Raw genomic sequence first — 15,659 nt, forward strand, 5'->3', positions numbered from 1 at the left:
ATAACATGGAAGATCTTCACCACCCCAGTCCCTTTGCAATGCAACTTTTCCCATGTGCTGAAAATCCATTGAGAGGAACTCATAAAGTGTGTTGACCTCACCAGCACTTGCTGTCCTTTTGTGGGTATTTTGAAATCTACTTTTTCCCCATTCTCACCAGGACAGGAATCTTTTTCTCAAACTGAGGGAGAATACATGAATAATTACTGCATGATGCAAAGATGCATCATGCAGTAATTATTTTTTTAAACCCTGAAATAAAAATAGGCTACAGTTTACAGCCAAAACCTGCCTTCTTTTCCTTAGATTTTGGTTTTTGGGATTTTTCTACACATAAAAGCTCTCTTCTTCATTTCTACAGACACACAGCCTACCAGTAATTAGAGCCGCGCTGTTCTGAGGGAGGGGGTGATGAACTCGGTTAGCAGGCTATGACACAATGGTTTCTCCTCAAGACCACTGTTTATTTTTCTGCATGTCCCCAGGGTCTGCACACAAGAAGCTCTTTCATAGCCACAAAACAGAACTGTGTGTCTGTGCAAAGGAGCCTGTAAGAGCTTACCTGTTTGCCTTACTTTAGATAGCAGGATGTACTGTATGTGTGTGTAAACAGGGGCAGCGTTTGAGGCGCTTATTCCTCCGGTGTGTCACTGGAATATGCTGGATGTTTGTGTGTAAAGGAGAAAGTGAGTGTTAATGAAAAGCTCGATACAGGCCTGTGGTTTTCGGTCACAGTCGGGACCGTAAGTCACACATTCCATCACACCACCAAGACCGCACACGGCCACGCTCACAAGCCCAGCGCAGACTCCGTGGCACACACAGGGATGAATGGTCCATGTCAAACCACTAACTTCACTTCCCCTGCCACATGTGACGGATGCATGGATTTCATTATTTTTTTTTTATAAACTTAAAGAGGTCTAAGCCTCTCTATGATCACTTTCTCATCATTTACAGCTGCAAGGAGGACAGCTGACCTCAGTAATGTTCAAAGAGGCAATAAGTCCTCTGTTGGCAGACTGGAACTGACGGTAGTTTGAAGAAAACAGATTTCCGGAAAGCTTTGGCCTGTGTTGTTAAAACGTTTTTTCTGCCTTTTACTAGATGTTTTCTTTTTCTTTGGCTTGAAGAGTGTTAGAAAATGTTAAGTTTAGATTGTCAGTTTGCTACAATACCTCATTTGGGAAGTTTTATTGTGTTATCACATCAACGAAGAAAAAATTATACGAATGGATGTTGTTCTTTAAATAGATTTTTTTTTTCATTTTAAGCTCCTTCCCTGTAGTGAAAACAGCCGATTCTTAGTCTTTGTAATTCGGTTTAGAGAAATTGCTTTGCATATCTGGCAACATATTTCCAGACATTCTGTCAATTTAAGTTTACAGCAAACAAAACTCAAAGTTTGTTAGTTGAACTTGCAACTAAACGTCTTGCTGCTTGAGAAAAAGTCTTTTTAACTCGTATGTTGTGAATTTGAAACCATTGGGAATAGTTGGTCCCTGAACGCTGGTCAAGTTCAAAACCAGTAAATTTTATCATCAGCCAATTTCCTTGTGCATTTCAAATCACTTTAAGAAACTAAAGCGCAATCTATTAAGAGGAATGTCGGAGAAAATAATAAACATTAACTCTTAGTGTCCAACCCTTTTGCTGCTACTTGGCAAGTAATGTATCATTATTCCCTGCACCATTTTTCATTAGTTTAACCACCAAACCCCAAATAATTTCAAGTTTGCTTTTCTTTTTCACCTCCAGTCTGACTGACAGCCGGCCGTTTGTGTTACTACAGTTATGATGTGTTTATGTTTGACTTGCAGAGGTCCTCCAGCCTGACAGACCCAACCTGAGGAGGACACAGAGTGAGGGGACTCCCACTTCAGCTGGACCAAACAGCAGGTCCGACCAAACACACTAACACAGGATCATAGTGTGACATCCAACAGTGTTTAGCACCAGCTGGATGCAGTGACTGAACAATGAAATGTTTATAAGCAGAAAAAAATTTAGGCACGTTAATTAGATGGAAGGTGACTGATAATTTAGACATATTAATGACATTTTCTTCAGTTCACCATAATACATTTAGCATTGTTCTTCTGAGCCACAACAGCGTTGTTCATTACTGTTCTGCTTCATAATCATACACCTTGATCAGGAGTCTATTTAGCTGACCATGTTTTGAAGATAAAATGTTTTCTTGTAGAGCAGGGGTCCCCAAACTTTCTCCTGTGAGGGCCACATAACTTGTCCCTTCTCTGATGGGGGGCCGGGGTCAGTTTGTAACAGAAAAAATGTGACGATTGTAAGAGTGCTAAACATAAAAATTTATTGTTTTTCAGAAAGCACAATCAAATAACCTTTTCTGGATTCTTCAGAGAACAAAAGTCAGGAAATAACACTATTTATGAAATAAATAATAACCAAATAACACTGGGTTCTCCACATAAAAAAAAGGGTTAGGGTCAATTATATGCATGTATAAAATAGTTACTAACTAGTAGTTAATAATAAATAAAGTTCATTACTAAGGAACATTTATTTTATTGCAAAAGTCCAACTTATCAAATAAAAATGCACATATATGAAAATACTCTGGTATTGTTCAGGGGGCCGGACCAAATGTGGAGGCGGGCCGCATCTGGCCCGCGGGCCGTAGTTTGGGGACCACTGGGAACAGAATGTTTTCACCTTCCTCCTTCATCATTCACAGCCTTAAATATTAAATTGATTCTATTGATCAGCTTAAACCATGACAAACCTTTAATTGGTCAACATGATGAGAAAAAGAATCTGATTTCTTTGTTTTAAAAAACTTTTAGCACATAACATGTTTACCTTCAAATTTGATCAAGTGAAAGTTTGAGTGAATGGACCTAAAGATGGACCAGATATTAGCCCGTCTCATCGTCATTCCATTGCCATGACACCTTTAACCAATAAGACTGAGTCAAATGACCTTTGTAAGTTTATTGTTTGAAAATACCTTTCTTAACTTTTTCCATTTGCCATGCATAAATGGAAAAAGAATGTAATGCCTGTTTTGAATATTAAGAATTATAGCTGAAGCATAAAAAAATCCTACTTAAAGCAATTATTCATACTATATCTGGTTGTTATAATATAGTAACAATAAAAAAAAGGTCATTTTTCTTGAGGCTATCACAGGAAGGAAATTTTGTAAGTAAAGGAAATTGTGAGTAATGAGAAGAGGACCTACTTTGCTCTTTAAGTGGACAAATTTAAGTTTCTGGATCCTTGTTAATCACTCACTGGAAAGTTTTGATGTTGTTCTACTTAGTTAAAATCACACTTCAGTTTAATTAAGTTTTTTAACTACCTGCTTGGTAAATATTGTATCAAAGCAATTAATGTGTGAAAAGTTGGAACCATTAAAAAAATCTGTGCAAAAACAAAAAAAAATTAGAGTCTAGCTGGAAATGTGTGTTTAAAATTACATCCAGAGAAATGAAGGTTTTGGGTTTTGTCATTATAATATAACAAGACACACAGGAGTTGGATCATAAATCATAGTCAGCTTTATGGCTGTAAAGAAGGACATACGAAAACAGCTTTTCAGGCATCAGAATCCATAAAAGTACCTAATACCGCTGCTTTCAAAACTCTGCAGACCTTGTGGTAAGATAATAAGAATAATAGCACAATAATAAAGTAATGAAACTGTTTCTTAAATACTGTTTTGCAAAGCGCTTGTATGAAAATCCTGAAACCAGAACATAACAGTTTTCAAAATAAATGGAAGAAAGAGGAGGATCGGATGAACGGGTCCGGTGCCAGCTTGGTCGGCCGGAGCATGATGCAGCGTGCCAGCGTGTTATTCCCCTCTGACTGCGGTTTCAGACGCTGCTCTCATCGGCTACAATAGTAGCAGGATAATAAATAGTTGCATTTATTTCAAAGCCTTGCTGCGGGGGGTGCGAGAGGTCAGATGGTATTTCCTTCTAAACATCGTGGGGGGGCCGCTGCGTACGGTTCAGCCAAGAGCTCAGAGCACAGCTGCCGCAGAGAAGCAGTCAGCAGCTTTATGCTTTACATTAACAAATATCACCAGCGCATGTTTCTTCTCCTGAAACAAGAAAAAAATATCTCAAATAAAATTGTAAATGTTGTTTTCTTCCTTTGTCTTTTCATGCTTTTGTTGCAACTAATGAAGCAGTGACTTCTCAATCCAACTCAATCCTTCAACTAAGGTGTGAGAATTTATTGTATTGTTTATCATTTTTTGTGATAAACGTTTTGTCGTGATGAGAAGTTTGTCACAATGACATCCAGATGATGTCTAACCCCTCCAAAACTCTCCACATTGTCAAAATTGTTGGTTTTTTTTGCTATTTTGCTCCTCTGCTTGTTCAATGAGAGCATCAACAAATATCAATACATTTGAAAATATTATTAAAAGCAGGTACTGTGTGCTGTTTAATGATATAAATCATGTAACTGGTGTCATAAAGAAGTGTGTGCAATAGCAGTATTTATGTTTGTGTGGCTATGATTGCTGTCATGCAGTCAGACATACAGTTACCTAAAAGAATAAGTTATAAATAGTTCTTATCATTCATATCATAAATAGTACCACAACATATCTGGATAAAGTTTTACAGCCATATTGCCCACCACTACCTTCAACATATTTGTTTTTCCGTGGAAGAACTTCAAAGTTAAATGCAGCTCTAGGAGAACAAACATGAGATTATCCAGAAAGGGAAATCGACACCTCATCAGGTGTTTGTGGGTTTGATTGTGACCAAAGCTGCACCTGTGCCAGCTTAACTTGAGGAACCACGGTAGATATCTGAGAGGGGAGAGCATGGAAGCAGGGGTTCATATTGAATTGTTTAGAAAAACTCAGATGTTTCCTTTTTTTTAATCTTTTTGTCCATTTCATCTTCTTATCTGTCTGTTTTGTTTTGCTGTTTGCAGGAGCAACAGGCACTCAGTGGGAGGTCCGCAGGGCGATTCCCCTGGGGGCTCCAGAGAGAGGACTGTGCATAACGGGGAGCTTACCGAGGAGCAGAACCGTGACACATCTAACCACCGACAGCCCTCAAAGAGCAACGGGAGCCCGAGTCACACTGCAGGTGAACCGTCTGCTCACATAGATCCACAATAACGCATACAATCGTGTTGGATCGGACAGTGTTTGATTTGATTCTTTCCACTTTAAGCAAATCTGCTACTTTCCTCTGTATCTTCTTGCAGACAAAGCTGAGCTGACGTCCAATGGGTTGGACGGCAGTCGTGGCGTCGTGGGCCGTCAGAGTCCTCCCCCTCCGTCCTCCCCGTCAGGCCGATCTCCAGCGGCCAACAGCAGCGGCAGTAGCCCCTCTCCGGGACAGGATGCCGTGGGTCCGGCGGTCCCGGCAGAGCCCAGCCCCAACGCCCCCTCCAGCGCAGAGCAGGCCAACAGCAACACAACTGAGTCGACCACAGATTCGCTTCCGGCAGGGTAAGAACCGGCACATCCTCGTCTCTCTCTTGGTTCAGCAACATAAACAAATATCACGGTAAAAAGAGGGCTCTGGAAGATTCTGGAATTTAAGTATTTTCCTGGTCTGGTTAAGAGGTGAAAAAGCAAATAAAACCAAACATGTTGTATTTCTCAACTCAGTTTCCCTGCTATTTACATCCAGTATCCATCTTTCTCTCTCTCCACCCATCCAACCATCCAGACTGCATCAGTCCATCCAATCCAGGCCAGACTGAAATATTAAAAGTCCCTTACATTGCTTTTCAAAGTACAAAAACAGAAGGTTAAATTATTTAAAGCTGAAATTTCTATAACCTACCAAATTAAAATGTGATATTTATTATTTAGACATTACACAAACGTAGGACTTGAATCTGAAAAGTTCAGTCATTTTGAAATAAAAATATGTGTTAAGGTGTGTGCAATGAATCAAGCAGACTGCAAATGTTGCAGGAGTTCCTTTGGAAGATGAAAAACCTTTTTTATTAATTTTGACATGAAAAGGAAACCCCTAAAAATACACTTTTTCAAATTAGCACAGATAAAGCCTTACACAAGGTAGAAGATGTTTTAAATATTTTATATAAATTGTACATAAGGTGAAAATCCACCCACACTAAAATGTTCAATTTCCTTTCCTGTGTTTGTTCTTTTTCCTTCTTTCTTGCTCAAAACAGTGAATTTCTCCAGGTTATTACTTCAGTTAATCATTATTCTGAGGTCTAATTTAACCTGTGAACAATTGAAAATTTCAAAGAGCTTTTCACTGTTTAAATCTCAAACATTTAGTTTGATGCTCCTGACTGTTGAAGTATGAGCGAACACCATGATGAGATCCAAAGAGCTGCTTCAGGTCTTCAATAAGACGGCTTTAGCAGCTCAACCGAATCTGAAATCATCCGCCACGCTGGACAGAAAACCGTCTGCAGCTGGAAGAGATTTAGAACAAACTGCTAACTTTTGTCCTGAGCGTCTTAGTGTGATGAACTGCTCCCCGCATCCCTACAAGGACAAGCAGGGATGGATGAATGAACCAGATCCTGACCCTGTGATGTCACAGTAATCCAAAACGTATCCACCAAGGACTGGCTCAGGGTTGAGAAAAGGAAAATCCTAGGCCTAGTCAAAGCCCAGATCCTGATGTCATATCTGTGGAGTGACTCGAACCTAGCTGTTTATCCAAGGAACCCCTCAAACATTGGAAGAGTAGGTCAAAGGTCAAAGACGGTACAAGAATCACTGAAATTATTTCATCTTAACTTTAACTATAAGATGGAACGGTGTTCTTACTTTTTCCTCAACTAGGCAACACATTTTTGTTTATAAATCTTCTGTTTAATAAATTAAACTGAGTTGGTTTTTTTTGTTTATTTGAATGCTGTTAAATCACTTTTTTTCTCAGATATGTGATCATTTCTTTTGTAAGGACAAAATACTTAAAAGATGTGATCTTTTTTATACATAAACAAACAAATCACAAAATAACCTTAAATATAATGCATCCTGTTTGTTCCATGTCGGAAAGCTGAAATTAACTTCTATATATTGAATTGTAGTTAAAGTGTCCATAGAAAAGCCCAGGAGAGGAGATGCAAAAAGCAGGTGGGATGCATTTAGTAAACTCTGTGATTACAGGTAATTTGGTCAGATTTAGATCCGTGGAGTTTTCCATGGATTTATATCATCAATGCTGGTCTGTGTCGGCGTTAATGTCCCATCCTTACCTAACGAGGAAGGACACTCCCTGTCCTCTCTAAATAACATTCAGATTTATTCATTGTGAAATCCTACCAAATACCATCTTTGTTTTTGTTTTCAGTGATGAAGTAAACGTGTGTTTGTGTGTTTGCTTGTCTCTCTGTGCAGCTGGGAGCAGCGGGTTTTACCTCATGGGAGAGTGTATTACGTTGACCACAACACCAAAACCACAACTTGGGAGAGACCACTGCCAGCAGGGTACGCCCATTACACTTTTTATATCCGTTTTTCCTGTTGATGCCCTGGGTGAGTCGGGCAAGGCCGAGTAGTGCCAGTTCACGTCTTAAAAATTAATTGGACGTTTCTCTCATATTCGTCCAGATACAGGAAGTTGCTTCCTCAACGGTGGTAAGAAAAACAGATGTGATTTAAAATAATATTTGCTCTATTTATAAAAATATATATATTACATTTGTTTTGGAAGGTACATGCAACTTGTTTTAAAATACGTTTCTGGGTAAAAAGGAAGGTGGTTTGGTGTTTAGTGTGAACACTAGTGTGGTTAATTTACTTTAACAAATTGGAAGAGATTTATATAGATGACACACATTGGAAAGGTTTAAATGTCGTAGCTGTCAGCTGTTGTCACTGATGAGCAGCTGCTGATGGACTTCTGTTATCAAGTTTCTATTGCAGCAAGTAAGTATGTTTAGATAAATCAGGGTTCCTACATTGTCTTGAAAAATATTTTTAGGATTTTAAGATTCCTTATCTCTTCATCCCTGGAAAAAATGAGCAAAATGAAATATTTAATTCTTGTCTTCTCCGCTACAGTTTGGTGAAATATGCAGGGTGTCCGCACATCCTTCAAAAGTCTTAAAATCTTAAATTCATGTGTCTAAAATTAAGGCCTTTAAAGATCTTAAATGCATTTAAAAGATGCCAATTTGTCATAAATACATTCATCACGAGTCTTAAACTTTGTTTAAGACTCGTGATGGGAAACTTTGTGGTGGGAGTATTCAATGTAGTATTGAGTTTTTTCTCTCAGGAATTTTCTGTTTTGTAAAGGTTTTTCCCACTTGCAGAAATCTTCATTGCAATCTGTGACTCTAGATAGTTGAGGCTGCTGCTAACTAGCTACTCCTATACCCTTGCTAACTAGCCAGCCAGCTAGCTGTTTTGTGTCCACAATGGATAAGTGCAAATTTATTGCCAGTTGGCTGGATAAAGTATGTTTTCACCACTGGCTCACTTCTGATGCCAACCCATACGAGGCTCGGTACTAAAATGAACTATAAAAGCTCGGCACTATGAGTGAGAAGCACAAAGCCGCTGCTAAGATCCACAAACCCCAGAAATTTAAGTTTTTGCTGTCCTTGATTATTATGCAGCAAGATCCCCCAACCATCCTCTACATTTATAGTTTGTTCGGCCTTGAATTTTATTCAAGTTGGCATTAAAAATGTTTTTGAAAGTGTTAAATTTGACTTTTAAAGAGATCATTCCCTTATCCTGCAGTCCAATAGTAGTATATGCGTACAATTGGTAGTGCACTCTTCGTTTTTAATCAGTTTTTCTTATCAGAGTTCAACTGTTTTCATGACATTTTTACTTTCCCCTTGTATTTATTGGTTTTCACAGCGTGTTTGACTGGGTGACAGAGAGAAAAAGAGTCTGTTTTAAGTAAAGGTCACCCCCCCTTTCCTCCTCCTCCTCCTCCTTTCCAAACTCCTGCCCCCCATGTCAGTTTTTCCATGCAAGGAACAAGACTGTTGGGGCCCTGAGAACAAAAGTCCTTTCTTAGAGCCACATGAACCTCCATGCTCCACTGTGCTGGCTGCCGTGGCCTGTCAGAGGATCAATTAGCAGGCTAATAGTGGGCCAGCGCTCCAGATGTACGCACCAGGAACTGTTTAGGAGGTTGAGTGGGGGTAGTTGAGCAGAGCTTGGAAGCTGGAGTAATGAAAGCCATCCGAAGCTAGGCTGGGGAGAGCTTATGAGTCACACTGTTTTTATCAAATATTCTGTCGTGTTTTGAATCCAGCCTTGCAAACATAGTGACTCTTGTTTTTGTACCTCTCACTGTTAGGGACTTCATAAACAAAGCTAAAGGCATGTTTACACAAAGCTATACTTTGCATGGTGCCAGTTTTATCATGTGGCGTTATGTAGACACAGATAGACTATAGAAAGCAGACTGTTGAGCTGCATTTTGTGGTTATAGCAAGCATATTTCAAAATGTAGTAGTTACATTTTAACAAAACTATTATTTTTTTTAAATTAATTTTTTTGTGTTAAAGAAATACTAGCCTCGAGATTGAGCACCACTGCCAAACCAAAGTGGAGCATTTTCTTCTACTTCCAGGGATAAACGACCACAGTAAAGCGCATAGCTGTCACATGTGTACAATGCAATCAAAGCTCCGATCAGTAATCAAGGCTGCATTGTTACTGTGGCTGCATTTTTGTGCAACAGTCACTCTTTTTAAAAATGTGTCTGGTGCACACTGAACAAACCCTCATTCTGGTAATCAGAGCTGTCATGTTGCAACTCATTCTCAAACTATCCAATATGCGTTTGATTTCAGTCTGCCCTGTGTTGATTATTAAACAGACAGTAAAGTGAACCAATTGTGCCTCATTTTGCATATTAGTGAGATTTTCATTTTGCATATTAGTGAGATATTTTTTGGTCTTTTTAAAAACTGGAAACTATCATTTTAGTCGTTTATACCTGGCAAACGGATGCTAATTTTCCATAAGTTTCCAGTGCTCTTAATACCCAGAGTTGGTGTTAATGTTCACCTTAGATATTTTAATGGGATTGTGTAAAATGACTAATGAAAAGTCGATTTCCACCAGGTTTGTGGTGTGTTAACTAAACGGAGCACTACAGAAATTACAGATATTCTCTGGGCTATGACGAATAACGGTTCCTGCAAGCAATGACGCCATCTGTATAATTTTTGATTAGACTATAGGAGTCAATAATACACAGCAGGACTTTTTTCTTAAGTCATTGCATCTATTTATGTAAGTTTTGCAGCTCCGTTCCCTTCTAGATCCTTAACCGTTTCAGTAAACACCTATTAGTAAGACCAAAGAATAAGCTGTACCCTTTCCTGTTTGAGTAAAGTACCGTCAGAGGAAAATTAGGGAGTGTTATTTTTACATCACAGGCAATCAAATCTGGAGCCACAAGTACTGCAGTCATTTAATATAGGACTGAACCCAGAGAATATCCACTTGAGACAAAAGCCTGACATTATCCAGGGTGTTTGTGGGCTTTTGGTTTAGTTTAAAAGGGGTCACCGCAGTGTCAGGAAGACAAAGTTTTCAGAAGCCTGTTTTCCTTATACTCTTCTCACATACTGTTTTTTAACTAATTGTATTGAAATTGCAATCACTTATTGATCTTTTTACTCTTTTCTTTGGTTATTAAAACAAAACTTTAACTTTAAACCTCAAACACGGAGGAGATCTTACCCTGAATCAAAACAGTGATGAGTAACGAATGGCTCGTCCAAAAGAGGAACACAGATGTACTCCGAGCCTTAACTGGCAGTTCTTGGAGATATAATCAGATAAATAACTATGTAGAGGCTCAATGGACTACTGTGGGTTCTACGGATTTCCCCTGTCTCCAGTAAATGAGTAGCTACTGTTAATAATACCAGAGAGCGAAGAGTCCTGCTGTTTATATGATGCACAGAAACATGGAGGTCATCCGAAAAACTCTTGTTTGTAATCATCTCCACTGGTGAAAAGTCCTTCAGCAGCATGCAGCCAAGAGCGCGCTGCTGATTAACGGGTTGCTATGGCGACAACCACTGTTGTTCATTCATATCTTATACTTTTCAGTAACATTTTCTCTGAATTGCTGAGCAACCAGTGAATCTACCTTACAGGTGTACGACTGTAATACAGTCACTTGAGACACAATGACTGCACTCGTTGTGGGACTATTAGCTTAGCCAGTCGCAGTAAGCAAATAATCATTTAATCGCATGATCATTTTAAATGAGCTTCTCAATTTCTGTTTTGATGATTAGTATTTTTTGAAGTGCAATTTTGTTTAGAGACTTTGTAATAGGTTTTATTAATGGTTTCATTTGTGTGTGGTTTTTGTTTTCGTTTTATTTATTCATTTATTTTTATCTTTATTATCTTTTCCAGTCGTTTCCAAATTAAAGTTTATTGGTCTTTGCGAGAGAAAACTTGCATTATTATGACATTATTAATTTACTACTTGAAAATGGTCTCGAAACAACAATATTATTGTTTATCGCCAAATTTTGTTGATCATGATTGATTTGTAAGAGCAATGAAAAGTTTGAATGCATTCAATGGTAAATACTTTTTATAGCTACAGTAAATATTGTTTTTTTTTTTTATAATGTCCTAGTCCGTTTCTTGCATACTGAAGTATGTATGCAGTTCTTCTGCCCACTGAGCAGACTGGATGTGTTTGTCTTTGTGTGAGTTTGCATTAATAACTTTGGAGTAACCAAAGTGCATCTATTCAGAGCTTTGGGAGGCTATGCAAACTAAAAGTTGGAGGATTAAAGCTCAAGTAGGGGAGAGACCTGTGCCCTGTCATATAATGACTTACAGCTTTACATGGCTTGTCTTTAACCTTTTCTGGTTATAAGGAGAAACTCCCATCTTGCACCACAGGGGACTTTATTTATTTTTGCTCTTGTGCCGATTTTAAAAGTTCCCTAAGAAATCAAGTCTGTGTTTTTCCAAGCACATGGAAGTTGATGCTGATTTCTCTTCCACATTCTGCAACACTTAAGTCGGATATGAGAATAGAAGCAGTCCAGCAGTCAGTCCATGTGTGTGTGGTGTCCTTCATAACACTGTCCTTTGTGTGTGTTTGTGTTTCTGTGGGTTGCTACTATCACAGCCTCTGTCCAGACCTCCTGCCTCTGGGGAAAACTGGGATACACATTCACCTCTGAGTAATGCCACTGGCAAGCAGCGGCGGACAAAAAGCACGCTGTGGTGCAAACATGGTTATCGGCAGTCAGAAATGCTTCTCCCTCATTTACATAATTGAAAACGGGCTTTGGCTTGAAGTGTTTTGCATTAGGTAGAGCAATTTCATACTAACTTTATGTGCTTCTCATTGAAAGACGAAACCTCAAGAAATGGCGCAATCGAGAATAAATGCAATAAAGCACTCCCCAAAGCATAAAGGGGGAAAAGAAATAAGTCTCAAACAGAATAAGAAGCTGCAGTCAACATGCTGTAATCTTTAAGGAAATCTGAATAGAGTTCAATATTATTGAAACGGTTTCAAAAATGTAGAAGTGGTTAGATACAAAGAAAGCTTTTTTTAGGTTTTTATTTTATGTGTATTGCTTACAGCTTTTAACAACACAAAACATAGTTATTCAGAAAATCAGAATATGGGGCGTGCCGTGGTGGCGGAGGGGTTAGCGCGACCCACATTCAGAGGCAACGTAGCCTCGATGCGGCTGTCGCGGGTTCGACTCCCGGACCCGACAACGTTTGCCGCATGTCTTCTCTCCTTCCCCCTTTCCTGTCAGCCTACTTTGAAAAAGGGACACTAGAGCCCACAAAAAGACCCTTTGCGGGGCGATAAAAAAAAAAAAGAAAATCAGAATATGATATGACATCAGTTTAAAAAAAACAAATAAGTTTTAGGATCTACTGGGATTATGGGATGTGGCATGGAGGCAATCGGCCTGTGAGGTGTAATGGAAGTCCAGAATGCCTTCAGGTCATCTGTATTGTTGGGTTTGGTGTCTTTCATATTCCTCCTGGCAATATCTGACAGTTTCTCTTCGTGGCCAGTTTGCTGAGAGATTAAACATAAGGAACGAGATTGTTTCAGGTCCTGAATACTTCTGCCTGGGCCTAACTCCAGCTGCAGTCCACACCATTATTAATTTCCCCCCCAACACTCAAATAGTATTTTCATCTGAAGTCACTCTCAAGGTAGTGGTTATCTCAGTTTCTTGTGCACCTACATTTTTATTGCAGTTCTACCTTCCACTCAATTTTCTATGCAGCACCCTATGAGTAGCCAGCTTCTTTAACAACAATCTTTTATGTCTTAGTTTCTCTATGTAGCAGGTCAAACACTGTCCCACAATTGCATCATCCACACCGCAGTAATTTTGTATTTAGATAATCTTTTATGTCAAGGAATTTAACAGAAATAATCACTTGAAACTAATCACTCAGTGTGTAATGGATACATATAATTTACTATTTGAATGGAATTACTAAAAGAATAACGAGCAGCATAATAACTGAGTTCAACACAAGGAAAAATGTCATCCATCTCCCGTTTGGCCGTTGTAATCCATTTTGGGTTTTGTGGAATAAGCTTTCACCGCATCATGATTAATTTCTAGGAAGGTTTATATTTTAGGTGTGGAGCATAAAAATAACATTTTAAATATTTCTATAAGAATTTCCAAAATTCTCTACGTTTACCTTTTTAGCAGCACTTTCCTTTCTTTCCTCCTCCTTTCCTGAAAAATGGTATCTTTACATAATTTCTTTATTCCCTCCTCGTCTTTTTTCTCTCTTCCTTTCTCAGCTACCACTCGCTCGTCGCCTCCTCTCTCTGTTTTCCTTCCTGTTCTTGTCTTTGTTTCTTTTTCCTCGACTTTAGAAACAGGGGGCAGCTTTTTGATGCAATCTCCCACTCTTGACTTGTCAAATAAAAAAGAAAATGTTGCTGAAAGCTAAACCCCGTCTCACCCCAACCCGTGTTTTCCAACCAATTTCCCCCTTTCAGCTGGGAGAAACGAGTGGACCAGGGAGGCCGGTTCTACTATGTGGATCACAACACCAGGACCACCACGTGGCAGAGGCCCACGGCCGAGTCCGTGCGCAACTATCAGCAGTGGCAGAGCCAGCGCAGCCAGCTGCAGGGCGCCATGCACCAGTTCAGCCAGCGCTTCCTTTACCAGGTACCCACAGCCCTCACTGGTTCATAAGACTGCAAAAGGTTTTAGCTAAAGGTAGCTACTGCTGGGAGGTCAATTCAGCTTGTTTTAGCCGCGTCCCTTTGCTTATCAAGACTAAAAGCCACCTTTAAGTGATCAGTTTGCTATTGTAGGTCAGACGTAATCAAATCAATCAAATTTTAATTGTATAGCACCTTTCAGCAACAAGGCATTTCAAAGTGCTTTCCATCATAAAAACACAAAAATACAAAGTCAGAGGACACAGTCAACAACATTACATTTTGCACATCAGAGTATTGATTGACGTTTCATGATTAGGTTTCAAAAGCAACTCTAAACAGCTGAGATTTAAAGGAAGTCAGTGTTTCAGCTGTTTTGCAGTTTTCGGGAAGTTTGTTCCAGATTTGTGGTGCACAGAAGCTGAATGCTACTTCTCTATGTTTGGTTCTGGTTCTGGGGATGCAGAGCAGATGAGAGGTCTGGAAGGTTGTTACAACAGCAGCAGATCTTTAATGTATTGTGGTGCTGAGCCGTTCAGTGATTTATAAACTAACAGTATTTTAAAGTCTATTCTCTGAGCTACTGGGAGCCAGTGTAGGGACTGTAAAACTGGTGTGATTTACTAATATTCTGTTAGTTTTTGCTACCATTTAAATCAGGTTTGCTGGAGCAGAGACATCTAAAACCTTCAGCTCAGTGGGTCAAGAAAACCGAGGCTGGAGACTGCTGCTGTCATGTAGCGAACTCCTGAGTCATCCCACATTTCCTCTTTCCTTCTTTAGAGCATTTTTGTGATATTTAAAATGCTCTAATGAAGTGATCCAGAGAGCCTTTTGCCCTCCCTCCAGCTCTATAAATGTAATTTAGAGCTACAAAAATTGCACAGTCTTTCGAAAAAGGACAAAACTCTAACTTGTGATAAATGCATTCTTTGGAACATTTGTTAATTTATTTTTGTGTTTAAATAAATAAACACTAACTGTCACCCTATAAAAAACACTTACATGTTTTCTTGTTAGTTCAGGGTTCTAATAAATCTGAATATTATTGAGAAGTCCATTTATCTCAGGAACTTTATCTCTAATTGAAACACATTATATAGATTAATTACACACAGACGTGTGTTTATTTCAGTGGAGTCTGTTGAGGCCTTGGGTCTGAATGGAGCAGCAATGGTCAGACAGTTGCCAGACATCAACATTATACTGGATTAAAGCAACAAAGATTCTTCAATGGATTATCAGTTAAGCCAGCATTAAAACTTATACAAGCTCCAATAAAGTCTCCCCACCCTTTGTGTTTTACTTTTATGCAACTTTGGTGTTTTTTGGGCACTTCTTTTTGTTGTCCCGTCTCTTTGGGATTTATGGTCTTCCGGGTGTGGGCTTTATTTGTCTTTGGTCCAACCGCCACTTTACAGTTTAGCCCTAAACATCCCTGAAATGCTTCTTTTTATCCACATGCTCTTTTTTTTGAAAGAAAACTGTGTTTTATCCCACTAATAGCTCATTTTACGCCC

At 39.1% G+C, this 15,659-nt stretch overlaps 1 protein-coding gene across 3 annotated transcripts in view; it reads left to right on the forward strand.

The window, feature by feature from the left end:
• wwp2 (WW domain containing E3 ubiquitin protein ligase 2) overlaps positions 1-15,659 on the forward strand; it is a 58,815-nt gene that overhangs the window by 17,141 nt on the left and 26,015 nt on the right. For all 3 annotated transcript variants that reach the window (XM_005796267.3, XM_023345572.1, XM_023345562.1), the window contains exons 6-10: positions 1,821-1,899; positions 4,942-5,099; positions 5,221-5,467; positions 7,355-7,444; positions 13,969-14,143. In XM_005796267.3, coding sequence (XP_005796324.1) covers positions 1,821-1,899; positions 4,942-5,099; positions 5,221-5,467; positions 7,355-7,444; positions 13,969-14,143 — 749 coding nt within the window. The remainder of the gene's footprint in view (positions 1-1,820; positions 1,900-4,941; positions 5,100-5,220; positions 5,468-7,354; positions 7,445-13,968; positions 14,144-15,659) is intronic.

This window comes from Xiphophorus maculatus, chromosome 2 (genome assembly GCF_002775205.1).
Source record: "Xiphophorus maculatus strain JP 163 A chromosome 2, X_maculatus-5.0-male, whole genome shotgun sequence".
NCBI classification, from domain to species: Eukaryota; Metazoa; Chordata; class Actinopteri; order Cyprinodontiformes; family Poeciliidae; genus Xiphophorus; species Xiphophorus maculatus.